General features: G+C 37.0%; 1 protein-coding gene across 1 annotated transcript in view; it reads left to right on the top strand.

Moving 5' to 3' along the window:
* RAD51B (RAD51 paralog B) overlaps window positions 1–26,942 on the top strand; it is a 485,747-nt gene that overhangs the window by 451,390 nt on the left and 7,415 nt on the right. The window contains exon 11 of the mRNA XM_087876343.1: window positions 20,224–20,300. Within this exon, the coding sequence (XP_087732469.1) occupies window positions 20,224–20,300 (77 nt within the window). The remainder of the gene's footprint in view (window positions 1–20,223; window positions 20,301–26,942) is intronic.

Here is a 26,942-nt window from a genome sequence, read left to right as displayed (position 1 = left end):
TATTTAATAGGTTTTGATGTTGAATTAGATTCCAAAAAGAGGCATTGGAGTGTGCAGAGGTGCAATGTAGGCCCCGTGTATAATTCTTTAAAGGAGCCACATCTTTTTCCAGATTGCTTTTTACAGCTACTACATACTCCCAGGGGGAAAAGCACAGTTGCTTTAAAGAATTGTACACAGGTGCTATGTTTGAACAACTGTGAACTTGTAAGCAGTGCCTTATTATTTATCGCCATGGTTGATCATCAAACATTAAAGACAGAAGGTAGCTTTTCCCAAAGAGCTACCTTCCAGAATGTACTTCCAGTACTTCCAGCCAGAAAGCCAAAAGCTTGGTAGAATATAGAAAGCGGGGAGTCTCCTCTTCATTGGTTCACATTAAGCATTATCTGTTATGTGCTTAAACCAATATTTGCATTTTATAGTGGTGTTAGCGTGATGGCATGCATGGCAGATACCAAATGTTTTGGAGGTATATCAATCCAGGTTTTTATTGACTCTGCAAAATTATTGAGGATGTGTTGAATTCATACTTTTGCAAGCTAGTATATACAGTATGCAGTATGTGTATTTGCCATGCAAGGTGTGACAATGGAACTTTCCAAGTGGGGGGAGAGGAATATATGTGAGAAAGAGAAAAAAGAAACATTGAAGTTGGAAAACTGACGCATTTACATTCTTTTCTTGCTGTTAAAAGTTAGGTTTGGAAAATCTAGCTAAAATTTCTGGCTAAAATGCAGCAAAGCTTCACGGAGTTGTTTTATTCAGTGAAAACGAAGGACACTCTGAATTTATACACGTACTTTGGAAATATTGTGTCAGGCACCTTTTGCAATTTCTAACCAGGAAAAAAGTACACATTATCCACTGAGTAACTTTGACTCATTGTGACTTCATAAAAATGTTCATATGATTTTCTTGACTACAATACAAAAGTGGTTTGAACACACCCTCACCAAACACTAGTCCACTGATGGTATTGTTTACAGCAAGGTTTATCTGTGATGATCATCATCATCTTTCAAAAGTTGATTGATGTTCAGTTAAACCTATGACAAAGACTACTGCATAATATGCGCAAATATTAGAACATAGAATAATAGAGTTGGAAGGGACCTTGGAGGTCTTGTAGTCCAACCTCCTGCTCAAGCAGGAGACCCTACACTATATTGGGCAAGTAACTATCCAGTCTCTTCTTAAAATCCTCCAGTGATGGAGCACCCACAGCTTCTGAAGGCAAGCCAGTCCACTGGTTAATTGTTCTCATTATCAGGAAGTTTCTCCTTAGTAGTTCATTAGAACAGGAACATGAGGCTATCTATACTTCTTTTCTGAGGCACAAGTTGAAGATGCTTAAAATGCCATTTTTGGGCCAATCAGTAGCCTGGTATTTGTAATTTCTATTTGATGCAAGGCTGGTTGATTTGTGGGGCCCATTTTTTTTTATCAGCCGGAAAAAACAATGCCAGAAATCTGGATTGGCATTAGTGTTCTAGTCGGAGTTTACTATTTTCTAAACAAGCCAATTAAAAACAGCCAAGTGTGCTTTTTATCTGCTGAAGTGTGTTAGGATATTTTCATGGCTAGAAAAAAACGTTACCAGGTGAGACTGATAAAACCGACATTAAAAAAGCCGATTCAAGTCAATTATGTAGCAGCTGATGAATTCCTTTAGGTATAATTGATAAACCAAGACCATTAATACCAAAACAAATGAGAGCAGAGAAGAGAGGTTTGTACAGACTGCCCTTCGCTCCCTTGCAGCTGATTATTAGATATTAAACTCTTTTGAAGCAGAGTAATAACATTGACTCATAGATTATTCGAGATAAATAATTTGAACTTGTTCAGTTGCTCTTTTTAAAGTGACACGAGTGCAATCAAAGCCTGGAAAACCAGTGATTAACTTGGGAGTTTTCCTTTTAATATTCTGTCTACTTAGTGACCCGTAGTTTACAGCAGAATTTGGTCCTGGACGTCCATCTGCAAACACAGTTCACAACTTATTTCCTGCCAACTGAGTTTTCGTATAAAGTACAGATTTTCTCTCTTTGATCCCTGTCTGTGCCCTCAGTGGAGAGCAGCCAAACCTTTGGGGAGGCAGAAATCCATGGGTTTTACAGTGAGTTGAAGGAAAGTCCTGGCAGAAATGGCTCAAGTTCATTCATCCTTCAAAGTTCCTTTAAAATGCCCTGTTATTAGATTGTATGGTGGAGAAAATGGGTTGTGTTGCAGCCATGTACAGAGGTAGCTTGGAAACCAGGGTTTTTTTCATGAGAAATTTTATTATTTGCCTTTGAGAAGGGCAGAAACTGAGCCGAGGACCCTTTCAAATTTCTGTATTTATTAAACAGAAGTGGGAATATTGATGAGCCTCCAAATGCTCTCAAATAATCTTCAGCAAGAAGGCAGGAGGGAGTTAATAGAATATTACGTATGTAGTCTGGTTCCTCTTTGTGTTTCACTTTGCCTGATTAGAAAATGCTAATCTGAGGTCACTTCCTTCTGTCTTTCCAGACACACATGCATGGAGCATGTGATTTGGGGATCTCTTCCTGTTAGGAAGTTAACTAAGTGTTAAATTTTGCTTGTCCTATAATCTGTGTCCTGTAAATAAATTGCTTTCTTTTATAATTATAAAATCTGCTTCACTAATCATTGTACAAGCAAGGAACATCCACAGTTGCATGTATGTGTGCACACGCATACACACACACACACACACACACACACACACACACACACACATAGCCTCGACTTCCAACAGCAGAGAGTTGACGCAAGAGGGCTTCTGTAGTCCTATGGTTGAACATAGGTCGCTTTGATTCAGAGATATTTTGTTTTCTTTTAAAGGCCTTATCAATTTTTGTTGTATGCAGGGAATTCCTTATTTATTTCATGTCTATTTATACTTTCTGCTAGAAATTCAAGACAGTGTTTTAGGTTTTAGGTTTCTCTTTCTTTCAGGCTTCCAACTACTCTACAGCAGGGATGGGCAATTAATTTTCCTAAGGAGCCACATGAGAAACTGGGGACTGTTGTGGGGGGGGGGCACTGCTATCCCCCACCGCCACGAGCTGGACAGGGAGAGTTAAAGGGCCAGGTGTGGCCTGTGGGCTATAAAATGGCCAGATCTGCTCTATAGGTTAGATTAGGGTGAAAGATGGCAAATAGACTGAAATGAAATTATTTAGGAAGTAGGGTTTCTTTGGCCAAGATCCAACCTCTGCTGTCTCAAACCTTAGTATCACCGCACAGTCTGAAATCTTAAGACTATAATTTTCAAAATCAGAATCATGATTTAATTCTGAGTTAACCTTTAACTACAGTAATTAACTATTTTCCTGTGCTGTCTTACTAACTGCATGGCAGGTGAACATTTATCAAACGGTTCCTGATAATGTCTAGGAAAAACTTCTAGACATTTGCCCTGCCGTATGCGATAATTAAATATACTGTTAGCATCTGTAGGGAACCCCTATGATACTTAAAAGGCTTTATTCCAGCAGTCATGGGGAGGCTGTTGTCTTCACAGATCTAACAAAATGACATTGCTAGAATACAGAGGTGTGCAGGGTTTTTAAAAAGTCATTGAATGTGCTATATTCAGTCTGAATATACCAAGGAAGTTAACTTTAAAACTATCTCTTCTTACTGGAAAGTCTAAAAAATTAGTACTAATGGAATTCAGATTAATGCTTAAGTGAATATTTGCTTGTAGGGTGAATTAATTTGTAGTTCATGTTATTGCATGTTTAATCTAGTACTGTTTTCAACAAACCATTTAGAAATGTAAAATAGCAATTCATCTTGAAAATTAAGTAAGTTAAACAGTAGAATTGAGAACTCAGAATTTTATTACAGCCTGAATGATCTTTTGAAAGATAGGTTTTTTTAAGGAATGTAAAATCAACCAAAGGCATATTTCCACTACGCTACCTTACGTATTTGGGAAGTTCTTACTATTGATGGGATTAATAATGACATAGGTCTTGTAGGTTCTGGCATTTCACTTGTGCAGATGTAGCTTATGATTTCTGTAAAAACTATAATTGATCCTGTGAGGGTCAATGCTATGGATATTCTGAGTTCAGAGAAGATCCACCAGGCTTGGAGAAAAAGTGAGGTGATGACTTTCACTGATTTCTTTTGTGAGGGGAAACATTGCAAAAGCCTGGGATTTGGCCCTGAAGACTTAAAGGGGCTGAGAAATCACCAACCCGCCCTATTCCTCAGCAGGAAAACTCCAATTTCCTCTATAGACAGGAGGGGGTCTACTTTTAGAGTGGCAAGTCTGGATTTAAACTGTTTTAAGCTTTGAATAAGAAAAGCACCACAGAAGAATGGAGAAGAGATTTTGCTTATTAATCTGCAAAACTAATAATGTTGGTTTAAATTGGTAGGTAGTTAACTTAAGAGGGACTTTTACCAGCTATAAGTATCATGACCTAATCAGGATGTGGCTTACAGCTGTGCTCCTCCCATTAGATACTTGAGTTTTATTTCAAAACTATTCACTTCCCTGTTTGCTTTTCCATTTAGGAAGTGAAACCTGGGCTTAAGATACCATGTCTAAATTCTTTACTTTAAATTTGTCACATGCAAGTAGCTTTTTTGTCAAAGGAAAATGATTGTGTTTTCAAAAATGTACAAAAAATTACACTTCTTTCGATTTATCTTTCAGTGTATCAATAAACTACTGTTTTTCAAATATTTAACAAATAATGCCATATGAAGTGCATGCATGCTTTAGAGCTTTTTGCAGTACCTGTAATCAGTTTGATTTTTGCTAGCTTGGTATTAAGAGTGACTTTCTATATGAATATAAAAAAGCAATAACCAGAAAGCTTTTGTATTCTTTCATGAACTGAAATGAGATCTACAAATGATCTTGCCTTGCCTATTTTGTATTTTATCGTTAGTGGTTTGAATAATTTGCTGTACAGTACTGTGATCTAACAGCCAGTTGGAGTAGCGGGTAAGGCATCAGGTTAGCAATCAGGAGACCATGAGTTCTAGTCCCATCTTAGGCACAAAGCCAGCTGAGTGATTTTGGGCCAGTGGCTCTCAATCCTAGGAAATAGGCAATGACAAAGCACTTCTGAAAAACCTTGTCAAGAAAACTTGCACTTTTCCAGGCAGTTGATGAGAGTCAGATACAGTTGAACAGACATGAAAAAGTACTGTGATTTAGTGAAAATCCGTTCTCTCATATTAGAATGCACTGGTTCTGTCTCAATAAAAAAATTTCTTAATGAACCCACTAGATTCTTCTGTTTTCCCACCCAAACTCAGGCTTTTACTATTAGATTTTTAACTTGATACTGTAATAACCAGATTTTGAAAATACCAAGAATCTTTTACATCTTCTGAAAACATTTTGTTCATCCCATTTTAAAAAAAATATATCGATGGAAGTTGGATGCATCTTATATTCTTCTAAAATCATCTTCCTAGATTTGCGCCCTTTGAATCCAGTGGCCTTAATGTGATCTAGGGATGTGGTAATTAAAGAATTATGGCAGTTGAAGTCCAACACATCTGGTTGATGAATTCAGTTTTCCCAGCTACTTATCTAACCCAACTGATACATACTGGCCAGAATCAAGTCTTTTCTTTCATCAGACATAACATCTTCCACAGATTACGAATAGATACAGTGCAGTTTTTTTGGCATGTCAACTGAGGAGTTCCATGGAAGACTAAGGATAGACTTCATCTACAATTTGGATGAGACTGCAGCTAGTTTTCCAAGCCAAATCTTTTTGTCCTCATAGCTCCTGGACACCAAAAGTAAAAATATTCCAGATATCCCAGGAGGACTTTTGCATTCTGCAAACAATCTTAAGCAGCAACTAAAAAGAAGCTGCTCTAAAATCTGGAGAAGGAAAACATGACAATGCTTCCTCCCACAAATACAAGATAAAAACTGGAGGAAAGAATCTTCCCAAAGCCCTCACATAGTGAAGAAACAGATTATCACAAGTCTATCTTTGGCAGAGCAGATGCTCTTTCTATTGTAGTACTTGGCTGCGAAGCAGATACCTGGGTCAGCAACTTTGGGCCAAGGAAACAAAAGGGCATTTGTTGTCTTTTTGGCAACATTAACAATCTTTACTTTGAGGTATTGTGGACTGTGTAGCAGATAATCCGGTCAGCAACTTTGAGCCAAAGAAACAAAAGAGTATTTGTTGTTCAACTAAAGAAATGCTCCATCTCCTAGTTAAAGAATTACTGGACTTTACCTGCTCTTATCCCTTTGCAGTGCAAAAGGCAAAGGGCTTAATAAGTTACCTGTTGGATCTGATTACAATTAAAGAGGCACAGTGAAGAAACACAAATGCCCTCCCTTTTCTTTTAGATCTCCCATCCAAAATCTCATAACACTGAAACAGTTCTTTGGTTCTCTTTTAATTAAAATAGAAAACAGCCCATAAATCCTTCGCAGCCTACTTTTATCAAATGGATTAAATTAGCCGCTGCACATATAAGTTATTCTGAAATAACTAATGGCTGGTATGTCACCCTGGGACTGCTCTGGTTGTAAAAAGGCAGGCCCACAAAGATTACTGCTGAGATAGAGGGAAGTGATCAGGCAAAACATGATCAAAATCGAGGAGGAAGAAATTCAGACATGTTTCATGGTTTAAAACTTTTTTTGTAAAGTAAATGAGTACAACATTATGTATGTAAGTATGTGTAAGACAGAGGGCGGGAAGGAGAGAGAGAGACGGGAGAGTGTGTAATTTTCACATACAATCCACTGAAGATACAGGTTTTTTTAATTTGAAAGAATTCCAAAGGATCCTCAAGTAATCTGAAAGCATCAGTCTGCTCCTGGAGACCGTAAGGGGCACCTCCTTTATTCCCAATACTGCTAGACTACTATTCTATGGCCTCTGAGTCATTCCTTGAATAGAAGGGAGATCTAGGCTGGCTAAAAGTAATGCTTAATTCTGATGGACTCACCCATCCAGGTAAGCTGCAGGAGATAGGAATGCTGGAGGCAGAGAATAAAGGGGCCAGAATGAGCCTTGAGAGGACAGCTAGAGGAGAGTAAGGGAAGTGAGGTATGTGGTATGTGTTACTTTAAGAGAAGTGTAGGTTTTTTGTTTTTTTAAAAAATGTCCATTTTGCCTAGCATGTATGTTTTCCATTTTTTTTATTAGTAGGGGTTGCAGTCTGAACTTTATACATTTCCCTACTGTGAAACAACATTTTTATTATATGATTTATAAGGTCAAATATACAATACTTTTAGTGCTCTGATACTTTCCTGCCGCCTTATTCCCATTCCACTGTCGCATTTCTCAACAGATTCTTTTCCTTTTAGTCTCATCACTTTGCAAAACAGAAAACAAAAAGGAAGGCCAAGCGTTGGAGTCATTTGGAGCCCACATGTTAACATCTGCCTTGCATTCCACTTCTTAGACAAGTTCCTTTCCTTAGGCGGCCTCACCATTCTTGTTCTGGGAAATGGCTTTTTTATGGTTGGCTGCACAAAATCGACAACTGTTTTGGGAAGCCATCATGGCCAACATTTAATAGAAGTGCTCACAACGGTTGCAACATTCTTAATGTTGGCTTGACAAGTTTATTTTAAATTTTAAATTAAAATTTTCATATTGAGGAAGCCAGAGCAACAAAATTTGTTTAAGACGAGGATAGTACTTGGCTATTTCTAGATTTAGAGCTTAAAGTAGACCCTAAACTTATTCTTTCAGTGGTAGGAACATCAAGCTGAGGTTGGCAGTCTGCAAATCCTCACATTGCATGTAAGAAAATTTTGTTTTTCTTTTATTAATAAATATCGATCTGCCTTAAATGGTTATTATCTTTTCCTTAAGATGTCAAATAGGTGGCCTCACACTATCATCTGCATGGAAAAATAGCCATTTTCTGGTAAATATTTTTAATCCTCAACTTTTTCTTCTGAATGTAACATTTGTTTCACTAGTAATTTAAATAAACCATCTCAGGCAGGAGTGGGTTCTACTTATCTTTACTACTGGTTTGCAACGGTTCGCTCGCGTATGCGCCTTCTGCGCATCATCAGCAGATCGTTGATGCTGACATCCAGGGTGGTTGGCGGGGCCTCCCGCCAGTTTTACTATCGGTTCTTTCAAACTGGTCCGAACCGGGGGCAACCCAACTCTCAGGAGAGTAGGACATACTCAAGTGCCATGCTCAGTGTTGTCAACATATAAATAATACAGTCCATATGTTTATGCTTGACTGAAGTAATGATGCCAACAATTGCTTTTGAAAATCGAGCATAAAGAATATGATTGAGTATAAAGCAGAAATTAAATCATAACCACAGTCAAGTGATCCAGCCATCCTATTTCATGATTCTTGTGCATAAATAAAGGAGGATGTAAATATTTTAGATTAATAAATATTGACTCTGAGAACATTTCCAACTCCAGAGGTTTTGAAAGACTTCTCTGTGAACATTATAGCATTACAGTTAGTTCTCAACTTACAACAGTTTGTTCAGTGACTGTTCAAAGTTAAACCGGCACTGAAAAAAGTGACTTATATCATTTTTCACACATAATGACCGTTGCAGCATCCCCATGATCACATGATCAAAATTCAGACCCTTGGCAACTGACTCGTATTTATGATGGTTGCAGTGTCCTGGGGTCATGTGATCACCTTTTGCGAACTTCTGACAAGCAAAGTCAATAGGGAAACTAGATTCACTTAACAGCTGTGTTACTAACTTAACGACTGCAGTGATTCACTTAAAAACTGTAACAAGAAAGGTCATAAAATGAGGCAAAACTCATTTTCTGTTTTCTGTTAACTGTTGCACTTAATTGGGATCATTTGTGCTTGTAAGTCGTCTACCTGTATTACTGCAGACAGAAACATTTACAATATTGATCTGTGTTTTATAGTTCTTCCCTTATGCTCTATCCCTAACAATTTCTGTTCTTTTCTTTTCCATATTCCCCATTATACCATTAAAAGAGGTTTTTCTAGTCAGCGTTGAAGGATAGCAGGTTTGGCTTTGATGAAGGAAGGGAGAAAGTGTTTAAAATTATGCCACAGAAGTAACAGAAACACTACGGTAATTGATATTTTCCTTCTGTTGTTTCCTTCCTATGACTGTTTTTCAAGTTCTGTCTTTCAAATCTCATGTTGGAATCAGTGATTAAAATCATATGAGATTTTTATGTTTGAGCAAAGTACCAATCTTCGGTCGCTGAGTTCAGTGCTAAATAGTTTAGCTGCTAATCCAGACTGGTAAAAAGTTGTCTTGCATTTCTCATGCATTTCTCTCTGTTCATGGGGATCTTATTGGCTATGTTTCTAGGATCTGCTGGTTCAGCTCTTCCAACACGTCATTCAGTCAGGACAGGGGTGACCTGGTTAATCTCTCGCTCTTCACTTTTGACTTATCCTTGTAAATGATTTATCAATTGGCGTGGATCCCTGTTTGCTTAAGGAGGCGTGTAATGACCTCAGGCATGCACTGTATACTGAAATCCAAACTACATCTTTGATAATGACCGTTGGTGCAACAAGCAAGAGGCCATCTTGATGGTTACACCAACGGCTAGATGTGAAAGCAGACAAATATCTTCTAAGACGTAAACTTTAAGAAGCCACTTCGAGATCATAACATAAACAAGTTACAAACTTGTTGCATTATAAACAGATTGCAAGGACAGATTTTTTTGACACAATTAGCTTTAATTTCCTTGTGTTCATGATTGTAACTTCTGACTTAATTTTTGAGCTGTTTTGGTCTCTTCTCTATTCTCTTCCTTTTTTTTTTGTAATGTAATTTACCTAATTAAAAATTCTGAAAAATTTAAATACTTGCATACTCTTTTGTGTCATTTTGGTTCTAATAGTGCTGTAAAAAGCAGTATCGTCTTTTCTGGATTTACAACCTAAGCAGAATGAAGTCTTGAGTAATACTTGGAAGGGAAACTTCAGGAAATTCCAGAGGTGTAGACCAATAATAATAGTAGCAAACTACTTCTGTATTGTTTATGAAGAAAATCATGGTGCATGGTGGGCTTCAAGTAGTTTTTTTCAGTAAAGGTAAAATGCAATTTGAACAGTTCAAAAATGGGGTATTGATATTTCAAACAAATAAGAGTAACTTGCTTGACAGGAGAAAGTTTATTGGGGCCACATAACTTCCTCTACCACAACAGTACTATTCAATATTAGTGCTGGTAATCCTCAATTTACAATAGTTCATTTAGTGACTATTCAAAGTTACAACAGCAGTGAAAAAGTGATTTATGACTGTTTTTCACACTTATGACCATTGCCACATCCCCATGATCATGCGATCAAAATTCAGACACCTGGCAACTGGCTCATATTTATGATGGTTGCAGTATCCTGGGGTCATGTGATCACTTTGCAACTTTCTGACAAAGTCAATGGGGAAGTCAAGTTCACTTAACAACCATGTTACTATCTTAACAACTGCAGTGATTCCCTTAACAACTCTGGCAACAAAGATCGTAAAATTGGACAAAGTTCACTTAACAACTGTCTCACTTAGCAACAGAAATGTTGGGTTCAATTGTGGTTGTAAGTTGAGGACAATGTAGTAAAATTGTAGAGGGGATGCTTTCCATGGCAGCTATTGCTACAAAGTGTGTTCAATTTCTCTCTCTCTCTTTCTCTCAAAGTTTTGCCACCTTAAAAAAGACAGGCAAAATCTTTCTTAACAACACATTTAGTTTGTGGATGTTTTTATTGTTTTAATGTTTTTAAATTGCTTTATAATTTTAGAATTGTAAGCCGCCCAGAGTCATTTGGTTGAGTTGGGTGGCTATAGAAACTTAATGAATAAATAAATACCTTCTAGCATTACTCAGTCATCGCTGAGGCACTTGAACGCTTTAACTTTTAACTTTAACGCTTTAACTTTTAACTTTAACTCTCATTAGCATTATTTTGGCATAATGATGGATGAATTATGCCACAAGTCCCTGGTGGGGATCATGTCCAAATGTGAGAAAGAATTACTTTCAACTATATTCATGCCTGTTATATAATGGATGTGCCACTGGGATTTCTTGTCACTTATATGAACCAAGTTCTTATTTAGAAACTAGTACCAATTCTAAACAAATGCTGTTAAATGCTTTTTGTTCGATTATGCCTATTTATTTAGCACTAATTTTGAGAAATGGATGGGACATGCTTCTTGTCTACTGGCCAGGATAGGGCAGTGATTTATAATACCGTTCTAAATATGAAAAAAGATAAGGAAAATGTAATAATGATAGCACCATGAAAGTGAATCTATATTGGAAAAACAGCTTGCTGAAAATAAGTTCTGGGGAAGAAAGTAACTTCTAGAGGTGGTGTGGCAAACTGAAGATGTCTCTGCGAAAGTGGAGCTGACTACTACAACAAAGACCAAGGAAGCAGTGAGTAGACCGCTAGCAGAATGGCCCTAGTAAAATACAAATGAGAAAAATGTAGTTATTGGTTAAACAGAGGATTACAGAAAGACAAGTCTGCTAATTGGTTGGACTAATTTAACATTTCTTTGGCTATATCCGGTATTTTGGTCACTTGCTTCTATTGACTGTAATGATGAGTTTTTCCATACTGTCTGAAAATATTTGAACTTACACAGACAATCCACTAAACCTTATAAAGCATTTAAAAGCCATTGTTTTCTTGAATATAATTAATTATTATGGTATCTAAGCATTACTTCCATATGTATAATAATAGCTAAAGCCAGACCAGAAGTTGTCTTAATTTTCAGGTGTAGTCATCATGGGATAAAGAATGTATCTACCAACTAATGTTTTGTCTCATATATAATGGGTGTGTTATGGTTCTTCCTTGGTGCAATTGAACAGTCAAATAATATGTCAAGATCCCAGTGATAACCTAATTGTCCCAGATATCCTTATTTCTTAAATGTTAGATCCACCTTGTAATTGAGCCTCAGTCTTTTAAAGTCTCAATTACTATTAAGATCTGGAGAAAGGACTATAATTGAAATAGATTAGCTTAGAACCTAAATACAAGGTTCTTAAAAATTCAGGAATCTTACTGAGCCTCAGCAATGAGTCAAAATATTAATGGAGAATATTTAAATTATGTATCTGTGTGCCACTGTTACCATTCTATTTCCTAAACAATTTTATTCAAATCACCTCGGCTTTTTGAATGAACACATGTTTTATGTTCATGTTTTGACAAAGAACCAGACTCATTATTGCAACTTTTTCTGTAATGTTGAAATTCTGGGAATAATAATGAAAACTAAATGCTTTCTAATGTAGTATATATTGGATAATAGTATGCATTTTAGGGGTGAGTGAAAGAACAAATGAAGGAGCCTTGAACAAATGAATGGAATTAAAAATGCAGAAGTAATTTGAAGTGAGGGAATATTAAAAGGAGTATATTAAAGAGTTGTGTGAGAATGATAGTGATATGTCAAAAAATGAAATTGAAACAAGTGCTATAAATGTCAAGGTCCAAGAAAAAAAAATGATGAAAAGGAAATTATGAATGCTACAAGAATGTTGAAAGAATGTTAAATTATGGAGTTTATTTCTCATTGACTATGTTTGAAAGAGATTTCCAGGAAAACTGCAAGCCCTTGTCCATGCAGTCATTGACTCAAAGACACACAGACACACAAAAAAGGTTTGACATTTAGGAGGAAGTAAGACAAATCTGATAGCTTATGGATAAATGTATAAGAAATGCTTGTAAATATATTAGAGGTTTGTTAATCAGGATGTCAATGTTTGTGAGCTTTTGTATGCAGAGAATGCCATGTTATTGATTAAGCATGTGAATAAATTTCAGTAAATATTAGTTGTATGATGCAAGAGGAAGTCTGGATCTGAAAATTAATGAGTCAAAGGCCAAAGTAGTTGTTTTTGACAGGGAAGATAGTGAATAATGGCAAATTATATTGTGGTGTATGTGTGTGTACACACACACGCACACATATGTATACCTATATACACAGAATGTTCTTTTTGTGTATACATATATAGACAGCATGCTCTTTCTGTGCCAACTCAGAAAGCTCAAACTGCCCAAGGAGCTGCTGATACAGTTCTACAGAGGAATTATTGAGTCTTTCATCTGCACCTCTATAACTGTCTGGTTTGGTTCTGCAACCCAACAAGACAGACACAGACTTCAGAGGATAATTAGAACTGCAAAAAACAACAACAATTGCTATCAACCTGCCTTCCATTGAGGACCTGTATACTGCACGAGTCAAAAAAAGGGCTGTGAAAATATCTACAGACCCCCACACATCCTGGACATAAATTGTTTCAACGTCTACCCTCAAAATAACGCTATAGGGCACTGCACACCAGAACAACTAGACACAAGGACAGTTTTTTCCCAAATGCCATCACTCTGCTAAACAGCTAATTCCCACAACACTGTCAAATTATTTACTAAGACTGTATTACTATTATTCTTCCCATCCTTCCTAGTACCTATCTCTTCCCACTTATGACTATAACCATGTTGCTTGTATCTTTACAATTTATATTGTTTTATTTGTTTCCTAGTAAGATTTGAATGCTTATTAGTAACCTATGACTATTACTAAGTGTTGTATCTTATGATTCTTGATGAATGTATTTTATTTTTCTTTATGTACACTGAGAGCATATGCACCAAAGACAAATTCCTTGTGTGTCCAATCACACTTGGCCAATAAAGAATTCTATTCTGTTCTGTTCTGTTCTGTTCTATTCTATATACACATACATATATACATACACATATACAGACAAAACCAAAAGATGGTACTTTCTAATCCAGCAAGTTACAGATGTTTGGTTGTCAGAATTGTAAGATAGAAGCTACAAAGTGAAATGTGTGCAGCTTTAAATTCTTTGCAAGCTGGATGCAAGTGTGACAAAATAAATAGAAGATGGATTCTAGATAATGGAGTGGGCGTTCATTCAATAAGGAATATTGTGTCTTCCTCACTGGCTTTGAATGGGTTGCCATAATATTTCTGGAATGTTTTTCCATGTATTTTCTAACATGTACAACCAACTCTAGTCTTAATGGACTCCCAAGTTAAAAGCATGGAGTACAGAAGCAAAAGAAAAAAATAATCTGTGGAAAGTTTTCCTGTTTTCTAACTTAATGACAAAACTTTGTTAGTCTGAGTTTTCTTTGCGTTAACTTAAAAAAAAAATTACTTTAAAATTATTGTTTTAGTGGGGGAAAGTTTATTTGAACTGTTGAGGCTAGAAAAGGGTATTGATAAAATCACTCAGATTTTTAAAAAAATTTCCTTTATGGGCAGAAATATATAGCTATATTTATCCAAGGGTATCAAGCCTTGATGCCCCCACTTTTCCTGCTGCTATTCAAGGCCATCATTACATGTCCTGAAATTTTTCCATGAATATTGTTCATGTATGTGGATGCTTTGTCAGTGTTTCTCTATAGGACAGAGGTGGGTAATTAATTTTCCCAAGGGTCCACATGAAGACGGGGGCTGTTATGGAGGGCTGCCACCACCCCTGCTCCTGCCACGAGCTGGACAAGGACTCACAGGCCATAAAATGCCCAGATCTATTCTAGAATGAGGATCAGAACAGAATAGCAGTGATTAAGATGGCGTAGCCTTTTTTTTTCTCTCCATTAAATAAGCTCCTCCCACTCTTCCCTTTGAAAGTAAATTTTTACATATGACAACATCTCTTGATTATACATAAGTGATGCAACTCTGTTGACAAAGTCCAACTGGCTCCTCAAACATTGCAGAGCTTTTGTTCTTAACTAATCACATGCAAAGCTCTAATGAAATATTCCAACACTCCATATAGCACATTTCTTTCTTTAACTTTTCCTTCATTGATGCTGTTCATTCCCACTTTTTACTTCGTTTAATCTGGGCAGGAATGCTATCTAGATCGGATCCATTTTGCCCGTTTGTTTAGTTTATGTATTTTTGATTTTATTAGTATATATAGGCTACAGCATTGCTTCCCTCACAATGTTTTGGGAGAAAAACAGAGATATTGCTTCAAATGATACAGGACTTTACCGAAGCCTTGAACAGTGAACTTGGATGTGGGAAGAACTTTTCAAAAATCAAGAAGAAAAGTTGCACTGAGCAATAGTAAAAAATGTTGGAAAACATGGGATACATATGTATGGGGAAGCCAGACAGATTTAGGTTCAAGATATGGCTCATGGTATATGATTAAGGTGTGGCAAGAATTGTGTTGCAACTTAGTCAGCCTGGGCAGAAAGAGGCCAAGGGGTTCTCTTCAAGACATCCTCTGGAGTTTTAAAATATAAAGAATCAAAGACATAACACTGCTTCTGCGACTAGAATAGTTTTATGGAACAGCAGAACAATGGATAGGAAGCAAAGCACAATTAAAGGAATGCAAAATTAAAAACAACCGGCAACTCAATTCTATCCCTTCCCTTGTCTTCTATGCCTAACTTGATAAGAAACCTGTTTTGAGTAAACTAACAAATCTTTACTTCCCTGTGACTTAGTAATGTCTAGACTGATTTTTAATAGACAGTACAGTCAATTGTTCAAATTTTACAGAGCCTTGAATTTAGCTTCTTTTTTATATGTACATGAAGATGGTCTCCTGACGTCATATTTGGCAATCTGCGCATGTGCAGAAGCTTCTGCGCATGAACGCACGCTCCTGTTGCAAACCAGTAGTAAAGGTAAGTAGAACCCACCCCTGGTTTGAGGTTATCATTTGTTCAGTCACTCTCATATGGCATATACTAGTATTGCAGTAATATACTCATTTGAGTGTATGTATGTATCTATCTTTGTTTCTTGTTCTGGAATTGCAGTTTGCTGGGGGATTTCTTGGTTATAAAAGACAATAAATGTTTGAACTGAAAATAACAAGACAAACTCACAAGAAGGCTGAAGCAGCCCTTTAGCGTTCCAGAGCTCTGACGAAAGTTACATACGCAAATTTTCTGTATAAACTTTTCTAAAGCATTTCATACACTGTCAGGGGAAAATAATCAAACTACTAATGAACTTCTCGTCTCAAGTTTTGGAGTTATATAAACAAGAAAAAAGAAACAAAAAAAAAATGCACCAGTTGGACTATTCATGCTGGTCTGTTTTGTAAATGGGGTGAGGCAGAAAGGATGATAGGTTGATGTAGGCAGAAGAAAACTTAGGAAGATAAGCTTCCCAGCAACATGGTCAGAGTTTTATCTTCCATATATAAAACAGCATTGAACAGTATATGTGAACACACAGTGAATACTATATTATAGTTCTGGCAGTAGGAAAGGAAAGGAGAGGAAAGAAGTACCAATTGTAAAAAATAGGTTGTTTTTGTCACAGCTCTGGATAACCAGTTGATACAATTCTGCAGTTCTAGATGCAAAGGGAAGGTGTGTAATAATCTTTTCCATGCAGTTTTTGCATCCCTTCTCAGTTATGCCTGACCCCACTGGAAAGCAGATGGCAATCATTCCTTTCCCCATTTTCTTTATGGCTAACACTCAGTAAAACTGACAGCATTACCATTCACACATACATAGATATAGACAGACAAACACACATACGTATCTTGTGTGAATCTCTTGTTTCAGATTCAAGATCCTCCGTATCTCCAGGGGGAGTTCATTCCAGATGGCAGGTGCCCCCACAGTGTAGGCTCTCCCCCGGGGGGGCCGCCAGTTGACATTGTTTGACCGACGGCACCCTGAGAAGCCCCTCCCTATGGGAGCGTACTGGTCAGTGAGAGGCTACTGGTGGCAGAAGGCGGTCTCGTAGATACCCCGGTCCTAAGCCATGGAGCTCTCTAAAGGTGGTAACCAAAACCTTGAAGCGCAGCCAGAAGACCACCGGGAGCCAGTGCAGCTCGCGCAGGAGGGGAGTCACATGGGAGCGCCACGTCGCTCCCATAACTACCCGTGCGGCCGCATTCTGGACCAGCTGGAGCCTAGTCCAGAATAGTTATGAAGAATTAATATTTCTTCATAACTATGATCTAAAGCGTGATCAGTTTTTCACACAAATCTTAAAATCAAATAAAGGTAATCCAATTAAAGAAGTAGGTCAAAACATTGTATAGGTAGTCCTTGACTTATGACCACAATTGAGCCCAAAATTTCTATTATTACGTGAGACATTTGTGAAGTGAGTTTTGCCCCATTTTACAATTTTTCTTGCCTCAGTTGTTAAGTGAATCATTGCAGTTGATAAAGTTAGTAACCCGGTTGTTAAGTGAAACTTGCTTCCTCATTGTCTTTGCTTGTCAGGAGGTTGCAAAAGGGGATCACCTAACCGGTGATACGGCAACTGTCATAAATATGAACCAGTTGCCAAACAGCTGGAGTTTGATCACATGACCCTGGGGATACTGCAAAGGTCATAACTGTGAAAAATGGCCATAAGTCACTTTTTTCAGTGCCATTTTCCCTTTGAATGGTCACTAAATGAACTGTTGTAAGTCAAGGACTATCGGTAGTTGTTTATTTATTGAGGAAAATGAACCAAAGTTACCTATTTATGTATGGCAAAAGTATGTGAATCTCTGGGATTATCAGGTTATTAAAAGGGAAAATTAGAGTCAGGTCAAGGAGGAATCTACTACTCTCCAGAAATAATACTGCTGGCCATCTACAGCATAAGTGTACAATCTTTTGGCTTGCCTGGGCCACACTGAGTGCAGAAGAGTTATCTTGGGCTGCATATAAAATATATAATGTACATAAATTACATAATGTTAAAATGTGGGGCCACATTACTAGCTGTCCAGGGCTGTATGCAACCCATTGGCCACGGGCAGTGGTGGGATTCAAATAATTTAACAACCGGCTTTCTGCCCTAATGACTGGGTGGGTGGGTGTGGCCATGGTGGGCATGGCCAGGGAGTGTGACAGGCAGCACTCGGCCTCCTGCACCCCTCTAGGACTGATCATTATTGGAAATGTTTAGTTGCAAGTTATTGTTGGTTGGAGGGTGTACAACCAATTATTGAAAGCAAAGATGGTTAAAAAGAGGTCCTCTTGACCACCTGCCTAGATGTTAAAAGCAGTCACCCCCTTACTCTTCCTCCTGCTTTCTGAGAACAGACCTCAATTTTTTTGGAATATAGTGGTAAAGATGATAAATTTCTAGTAAGCCTTGGGATTTCAGCACATGCTTACAATTTATTACAGATAGAATGATAGGAAAAAATCTGGGCCACCTCTGGAATAAGGATAGATAGCTCTTCCCTTCCAACCCAAAATCGCTCCTTCCTTCCTTCCTTCCTTCCTTCCTTCCTTCCTTCCTTCCTTCCTTCCTTCCTTCCTTCCTTCCTTCTCTCTAGCCACAATTTCACAGAATGAAAAGGATAATTGAAAACCAGCTGTATGCCTAGTTAAGAAAAATCCTACATTTTTAATGCCCTGGGTCTAATCAGCAATTCATAAACTTTGTAACGATTAAACATCTGTTCTTAAAAACCCTTGGAATGATAAAGGCTCAGTCTAGTTTATTGCCAGCTGTGATATTGTATAAATAAGATTACATGGGAAAGGCTGGGGGATGGGGTGGGGAGAAGAATTTCATCCATTCAGGCCATTCAGCATAGGGCCAATTTATCAGATGCTTTGGAGGCATCTGTTTGAGGGGGATTGTCACAGAACCAAAGCCTTCAGGGTGGACAGGAATGGCCAATCAGGTCAAGATTAAAAAATAACAATAGTTGTACAGTACCTTCTTAGTGAACTCTCTTGTGTACCATTTCAAGGATTTTTTTGGGGGGGGCGGTGGTGTTTATCTCTACTTTTGGGAAGTTGGGGATGGGTGAGAGAATCTGCCATTCTTTCAGTTTTATTTGTCCTGAACATAAAAGATATGTCCCCTAGGTTAACTGGACTTTTTCTCAGCCTACATTTCTGAATCAACGTCCATTTATTACCCCAGGTCTTATTTACAACTGTCCTTTTTTCCTCACAACGAGTTGTTAAGCACTTTATTTACAAATAGAAAACTAAGACATTTGTAGAGGTTTTGGGGAATCGCCTTTTTTAAGCTGTATATAAATAAATTGGTAGTTTTGGGGGTAAGACCATTCAAAGTAGGGTTAATTACTAACTGCATTCTCTTCGCTTAACTATGCTGGGACAGTAAGATTGATTGGCTTAAAATGTACAAACAAAAGGTATTTCATCAACAGGATATCAGTTCATTCACCTTCCTTTGCTATTACATCATGCAGCATAAAATTTATTAATTTGTCCCCTACAAATATTTACTTTTACCAACATTCTAGAAAAAAGGTTTCACCCACAACCAATTTATTTTTAAAATATTAAATTAAAAATGAGATGGATCCTAATGAAACATTAAAATGGTACCAGTTCATCAATGTTTCTTCTCTCTTCCACAAATATTGTGCCAGCTGATATAAGTACAGTGTTTGCATATGATGGCTTCTGGTTTAGTTTTTAATTGAATATTTTGGGGAATGGCCGAAAGTATTTGACAGTAAAATGTTGCTTGCTATCTTTTGCCCCAGTAGATTGCTATAGAAATAAGAATCTTCTGTTAAATATTTCTTTTTTTTAAAAAAAGCAGTTGTTCCTTGTCATTAACTGATAAGTTGGACAGCAACTAACTCCTTACATTTGAATTTTGCTCCTTCAATTAAAAGAAAGAAATATGGCTATATTAGTATGTGTTGTAAACCATAGTTTCTCTCTTCAGATGGGTTCGCACACTATAGAAAGCAAAAAAAAAAATCACTTTATGATTAGCATTCAAATATTTGAATGCAGAAGTTGAGTCACAGTTTAACTATAGTTAATTCAACAAACCTCAAATGACTGAATTAACGCAACATGATAAGCCAAAAGGAGTTAAACCACATGACGGTTAGTATGCTGCACATATAGCCAGTAAGTAGATGGTCAGTGGTAGATCTGCTTCTGCTTCTTTCTTTGGCTTTTCCATTTTTAAAAAATTCATGAAAAAGAATGATGATAAATATGTCACTTTTAAAATTACATAAATAAATTCGTGTTCACTAAAATAGTGAAAAGAAATGAACCATTGAGTGGGTCTTCTTTTTTATCCCAGTATGTTGCCTCTTTCTTCTCTGAAATGTTTATTTTAGATGCACAAGATGGAAAAACAGCTGAGAACTTTCTAAGCAAAAGCAGAAGAATATGGAAGTTGAAGTTTAGTGAATATATTCTAATGACAGTGGCCTTTTCTTCTCTTAAAAGGTGAACTTTGCATCTTGGAACTGCCCTCAGCTTTGCCTGCCCGGGAGAAAGTTGTTTCTAGCATCAAGTTAAATATTGTAAGTGATAATGTTGCAAATGTGAAGTCTGTGCCATTATTTGTCTGCCCTCTATGCTATTATGCTTTATATGTGGGGCTGTCCCCAAAGACATTCAGAAGCAGCAGCTTCTCTAAAACTTGGCATCTATATGAGTGTTCAATCTTAGTTTCAGTGACTTCCTCTGGTTTGCAGGTTGTAAAAAGTAATGCAGTTATATGCAATTGTGTGTGTGTGTGTGTGTGTGTGTGTGTGTGTTTTAATTCTGATGTTTGTATAATAACCTACCATCAAGGAGTTCGTGTTTTCATTCTTCATTTTATTGTTCCAATATTCCTGACAGGTTAGAAGGCGAGATGTTGATGGAGCTGAAGACGCTCAGTGAATTTTGTACCTGAGCAGGTTGTAGTGCAGTTAGGCTTCCAAAGAGTAGGAATTTTTAAAAATAAATGCACTTAATCTTAAAAAATTAATATATTCAATTGAAATTGAAAAAGCATTGATATCACTATACGTTTGGTCAGTTTAAAACTGCAGCTTTGAATTTGAATTTCCTTTTTGCTTAATGGCTGAGCACAGGGGTGGGCAATTAATTTTCCCAAGGTGCCACATGAGAAATTAGGACTGTTGTGGAGGACAGCTGTCATTGCTGCCCCACATTGCCGCTGTGGGCTGGACAGGGAGAAAGGGCCAGATATGGCCCACAGGCTGTAAAATGCCCAGATCTGGGTTAGTATCTGAGTGTACTGTATAATTAGATTGCGATATGGCTGAAGACTGATAATCACAGAGTTATTGCAAAAACAAAAATCTGTAGATAACATATTGAGACGTCAGTAAATAATCAAAACTGATGTCAAAGAAATGAGGTAATACTTATCAATTTTATTTGTCATAAACAAATAAAATTTGTCATAAACAAATAAAATTTGTCATAAACAAATAAAATTGGTCTTATTGGTCATAGACATAGAATTGACCTCACTTGATAAAAAGCGTCCACGAAAGAGATCTAAAACGAGATGGATTGACGACATCAAATTATTGTGGGCCCAATTGGTAAAAGAAAAGTATAGGTTGGAAACACGCAGAAGAGGCTTTCATCTTGTAGTACAGACAATGGCTAGAATGATGATGATGATAATTTCCATTGGTATATATTTTAGATGTAATGATGGTGAATTTAGGAACTGTGGTAAATATTGTCATTGGACTTTTTTCTTCATTGTACAAAGTCCTTGCTTTGCTTCCCAGCTAATATCAAAACTAAAAATGACAGTTAGGGAATATTCATAATCCTGCAAAATATACCACAGAGAGCCTTTGCCTCTCCATTTTTGGATACACAGAGTTTTAGGTTTACTTAGTGGAAATCTTACAACAACCAGACTTAATCTAGAGAAACCATTGCCAACATGTATTCTCTGCTTCTATATCTGTCTGATTTCAATTTTGCATAAGAACCATTATTCAGCCTTTTTGTTCTGTTTGAAAGTACCTTATTTTCCCCTAAAACATAAAGCTGAAAAGTCTACTTCAATCTGTTTCTCGTTAATTGTGGCTGCTTCAGTAGGTGAACTACTGAACTTTACAACCTGTGTTCTATTTTTAAGTTTAAAAAAAAGTGTTTGCAGTAGCAGCAGCATCAATCTTTGCAGCACGAGTCCCATCTAGTGGTTAAACTATCTTTTTTAATTTCCATGCCCAGAATTTAGTTCCATCAAGCCAGTGGTGGAAACAAGGTAATCTTAACCTCTCAATTTTATGGTGCCTTTGCTGCTATTTCTAAATGAGCCTCTGCTCTAATAATGTTGCAGAAGACAAATTGGAGAGGGTAGAAAGGTGGAGGAAGGGGGGCCGGGGAGTGGGTGTAAGATAGTGAAGAGCGAGGATAAGATTGAATGCTGTGAGGTTGCCATTAATTGTGTGGCTTGTATATGTGTGTGTGTATGTAAAGCTAGGAGAACTCATTACAGCTTGTTTCAAAGGATGAGTTGATAGGTGGTTTAGAAGAATAGGGAGGCCTTGGGGGCCAGAAAGGAGAAAAATCTGTGATGTATTCTAACATCTTTATGAATCTTATACGTGCTTGTGAAGTGCATGTGGGCATAGCTATTGAATATATGAAGTATATGATCTGTGTGCCTGCAAAGAGTGTACATTTGTATCATGCTCTATTTCAGGGCTACATTTGAAAACATTGTTTTTATTTTATTTATTTGTCAAGAACGTATTAGGTAATATATATAAGTATAAGCATGAATTGAATACATAAAATAGATACGAATAGAGGAAACATTAGGACAGGGACGGTAGGACGCTGGTGCTCTTATGCATACCCCTTACAGACCTCTTAGGAATGGGGTCAACAGTAGACAGTCTTAGGTTAAAATTTTGGGGGGTTTGGGATGAAACCACAGAGCCAGGTAGTGCATTCCAGGCATTGACCATTCTGTTGCTGAAGTCATATTTTCTGCAATCGAGTTTGGAGCAGTTCACCTTAAATTTTTATGTTGTGTGCTCATGTGTTGTTGTGGTTGAAGCTGGCATAGTCATCGACAGGTAGGACATTGTAGCAGATAATTTTATGAGCTATGCTTAGGTCATACCGAAGACGGTGTAGTTCTAAGTTTTCTAAGCCCAGAATTTCAAGTCTGGTGGCATAAGGTATTTTGTTGCGAGCAGAGGAATGGAGGACTCTTCTTGTGAAATATTTCTGGACAAGTTCAATTGTATTAATGTCAGATATTTAGTGCAGGTTCCAGACAGATGAGCTGTATTCGAGAATTGGTCTAGCAAATGTTTTGTATGCTCTGGTAAATACTGTACTATTACCGGAGAAGAAGCTATGCAAGATTAGGTTTACAACTCTTAATGCCTTTTTGGCAATGTTGTTAGAGTGGGCTTTATTTTATTTTATTTTATTTTATTTTATTTTATTTTATTTTATTTTATTTTATTATTTTATTTTATTTTATTTTATTTTTTATTTTATTATTTTATTTTATTTTATTTTATTTTATTTTATTATTTTATTTTATTTTATTTTATTTTATTTTATTTTTTTTATTTTATTTTATTTTATTTTATTATTTCATTTTATTTTATTTTATTTTATTTTATTTTAGTATTGTATTGTATTGTATTGTATTGTATTGTATTGTATTGTATTGTATTGTATTGTATTGTAATAGGGATCCCTTCATATGACCAGTTTGACTGGCTTCAAAGCAACATTTCTGTGAACAAAACCTGCTCATTCAAAAACTGCTGGAGATAAATAATGATTTTTGCCATAGCTCCTCTTTTCCCTGCAATTTTTGGAAAAATCCACTGTACAATGGGGAGTGGGGAGAGGAAGAAACCTTGTAGAGTACCGTGTGAGTCTGTAAGTGAAAAGCAAAATTGTCTTGGCTCAGCTTCTGTGTTACTCTAGACAGTAATGGGTGTGTTGGCATGAACATTAAATAACAAGTAGGAAAGTAAAGCAACACTTGTTTATTGGTCTGCTTGTGCCTGTTGTGTTTAGATACATGGTGTGCACAAAAGAGTACTGGCGTCCTCTGGTGGCCTTCAGAAGGCCACACAAAAACTCTACGGTGGAAAAAGTAATGAAAATGAGAAACTAGCAGTTCTCATCATCATGTTTTACATACAGGGAAAACAGCAGTTTGGAAAAACTGGATGGTTTAAAGATTAAAGAAATATCTGTCAATAGAAGCTTGAATACTAGACAATTTTGAAGCTCTTTGAAAAGAATCGTATGATTCTTACCAACAAACCCATATATTCGCAATTTTTAACACATCCCTATTCTAATTTTGGTTTAAGAAAAAATATGCTAATTAAGAATTTATTGGGCAATTTATTAGGGAAAGGAAATGTTATTTTCTTTCCAAGATGTTTTATGGAAAAATGTCCAGAGATAATAATCTTCATGGCAGTCTTTTTCCCAAGGTAAGATTTTTCTCCCTGTCCTTATGCCTGGTTTTACTTTGAATCAGTTATTTAATCTTTACACCAGACTAGAACATTTATCATTGCAGTTAGCAACTTGTTTCCAAATTTTTGTCCAGGAAGTCAAACTAATGTCTTCAAGAACAATTGTTTATAAATATGTTTCCAAAAAAATATAGCACATCATCTGTGTGTTGACTTTTGAGTTTTATTTGTGTATGTAAGCAGGGCAGTAGGGCTGATGGCTAAAGACCTAAACAGGTTTTACTTTTAGAAAAGCCAGGATAGACAAGATGATATGAACAGGAATTATATACTTTTATCATTCTTTCTCTCTGGTATATTCCAAAATATTTATAGTGCCCATCAACCATAGCTAAAAATGATGGGATCTATAGTCTAATACAGAGTTCCCCAACCTTTCTGGTTTTGCAGCCCGGTGGCAGGAGGAAAAGTGGCAGGCAAGCAAGCACATGCGCACAGCTCCATTTGTGTGAGCAAAGTTGCTTGTAGAAATGGGAGTGCACATGCATACGCTCTCCCACTTCTTGTGCAAGTGGGGATGCGCGCACATGTGCTCACCTGCCATTTTTGCCTCCCGGTCTCAAGTGGCTTCAAGGCCTGATAGTGGGCTGCTAATACAACCATTTAGTCAAAGAACGGTATTCTTAACATATGTAGAAGATGCTAGACTGGGTTTTAATTCATCAGCAAACCCTGTTAGAGGATTTACTCCTGAATATATGTCGAGTTCTGAAAGAATGGTAAATAATTCAATAGCAGCACTTCCCATTGTCTAAAAAAAGAAGAAATCATAGTTTTCTTGGAGACAGCATATGGGATTAGCTCAATTGGTAATGAATGCTAAGAGAAATTCATTGTATTTGAAATAAATGCTGTTTATTAAAAAATGCATAAAGACCAAAAGGCCTTGATTTTGCCTTAAACTACATTAGTCTTCACTCAATAATGTAATTGGGACCAGAATTTCTGTCGTTAAGCAATGCAGTTGAAAAGTACTATGTCTTGGACCACTGACCAACAGAAATTCCAGCACTTCTGCTCACCGTCATTAAGCGAATCACTGGATTGTTAAATGAGGATGTCGCATGGCCACCAACTGGGACCTCCTGCCAACTTCCCTGTTCTTGCTTATAGGAAGCCAGCAAAGAAGCAGGTAAATGATGATCCGTGGAACACTGCAATGTTGTAATTCCAAGCCATGTGCTGAGTGCCTGGAGCATGATCAAGTGACTATGGGGATGCTGATATAAATACAAAGACTATTTGTACCATTTGTCATTTGAGTGCTCAACAGGTAGTTGTTAAACAAGGCCTATCTATATATGTAGGAGGGAGGGTTTTGTCTCTTAAAAACAGACTCATTTCACTACCAACAGGTCAGGTAAGAAATAGATGCAGGGACACATCTAGTGATTGAATAGGCTTATAAATGAGAAGTGAGGAAGTCTCCAACTGCATAGGAATTTGCAACAGATCCAAGTTTAGTTTTGTGAGACAAAACCAGCTGGCGATAGAGGAACATACCTTTTCTACACAGTGCTTCTCAAGGCAGGTGATGTAGGCAGAAAGTAATAGGAGACTCTGGCTATTGACTATTGGCCAGCAAGAGGAACAATGCAGAGCAAAAAAAGTTAAAGGTGACAGTTGTGTGTTATAGGAAATACTACCAAACAGAACCTTTGCTGCTTTTTCTAAGAACCGAAAAGAACAAAATAATATTTAGCAGTCTAGAACAGGGCTGTCAAACTCACAGCCCATGGACCGGATGCGTCACATGCTGGCCTCGCCCATGCCCGGTTTAGCAAAGGAAAAAAAAGTCCCAATACATCAAGTGACGCCATGATGCGAGTTTGACACGCCTGGTCTAGAAGAAATAACTCAAGTTCAAGAAAGGAGGCAGGCAATGGGATCACATTTGCCTTTTAAGAACCTAGTTTTTGATCAGGCTACTGATGCAGACTTTTTTCTGCACTTTCATCATATTCTCCATTCATTCCCATGTGAACACAAAGCAATGATGACAGCGAAGCACAAGAAAGTTCCCTCTGGAGTCATCCATAAGCATATATCCAAAACTCAGATCCTCATGCTTGTTCAAGGATTTTCTCCCTGTGATTTTTTCAAAGGGATGTGGCGAGATCTAAACCAGTCAGCTTCTGCAACAGGCATGTTAGCAAAAATAGTCTAATCAAAATAAAAGTGTAACTTAAGCCTAAAAAAAGAGAAATCTTGCTGAGTGAAAGAAGAGCATAACTTTCTCAAAGGCAAAATTAAATCCCTCGTGATATTTTTGAAGTTCAGAATGTCTATGGGTACTTGGATGAAGATTTATCCTTTTATCAATTCTAAAATGCTTAAACAAATACAAAAAAGCATATGAATAAATGCATAGCTTATGCAACAGGGAATTTGAAAGAAGAGTCCTTCAGTGACCTACGGTGGGATTGGTGTATTTTAGTCTTTTATAAACAAATGGTAAGCAACCATTTAAATGGTAATTAGAATGGTAGAAACCAAAAGTGACTGGAGTTCTAGAAGGCTGTCTTTAAACTAGGAGAATGGTACATGCAGTTCCATGAAAATGTCAAGTGAAGTACGTTGGGGATCCATCCATCCTCCTGTATATGCATGAAGTTATATATATATACGACTGCATATGTAGTGATTAGAATGCTGCCTTTG

The sequence above is a fragment of the Pantherophis guttatus genome, chromosome 1 (assembly GCF_059756535.1).
Source record: "Pantherophis guttatus breed Tessera chromosome 1, ASM5975653v1, whole genome shotgun sequence".
In the NCBI taxonomy this organism is placed as follows: domain Eukaryota; kingdom Metazoa; phylum Chordata; class Lepidosauria; order Squamata; family Colubridae; genus Pantherophis; species Pantherophis guttatus.
Note: the sequence above shows the minus strand (reverse complement) of the source record. Positions and strands in the feature narration are given on the sequence as shown.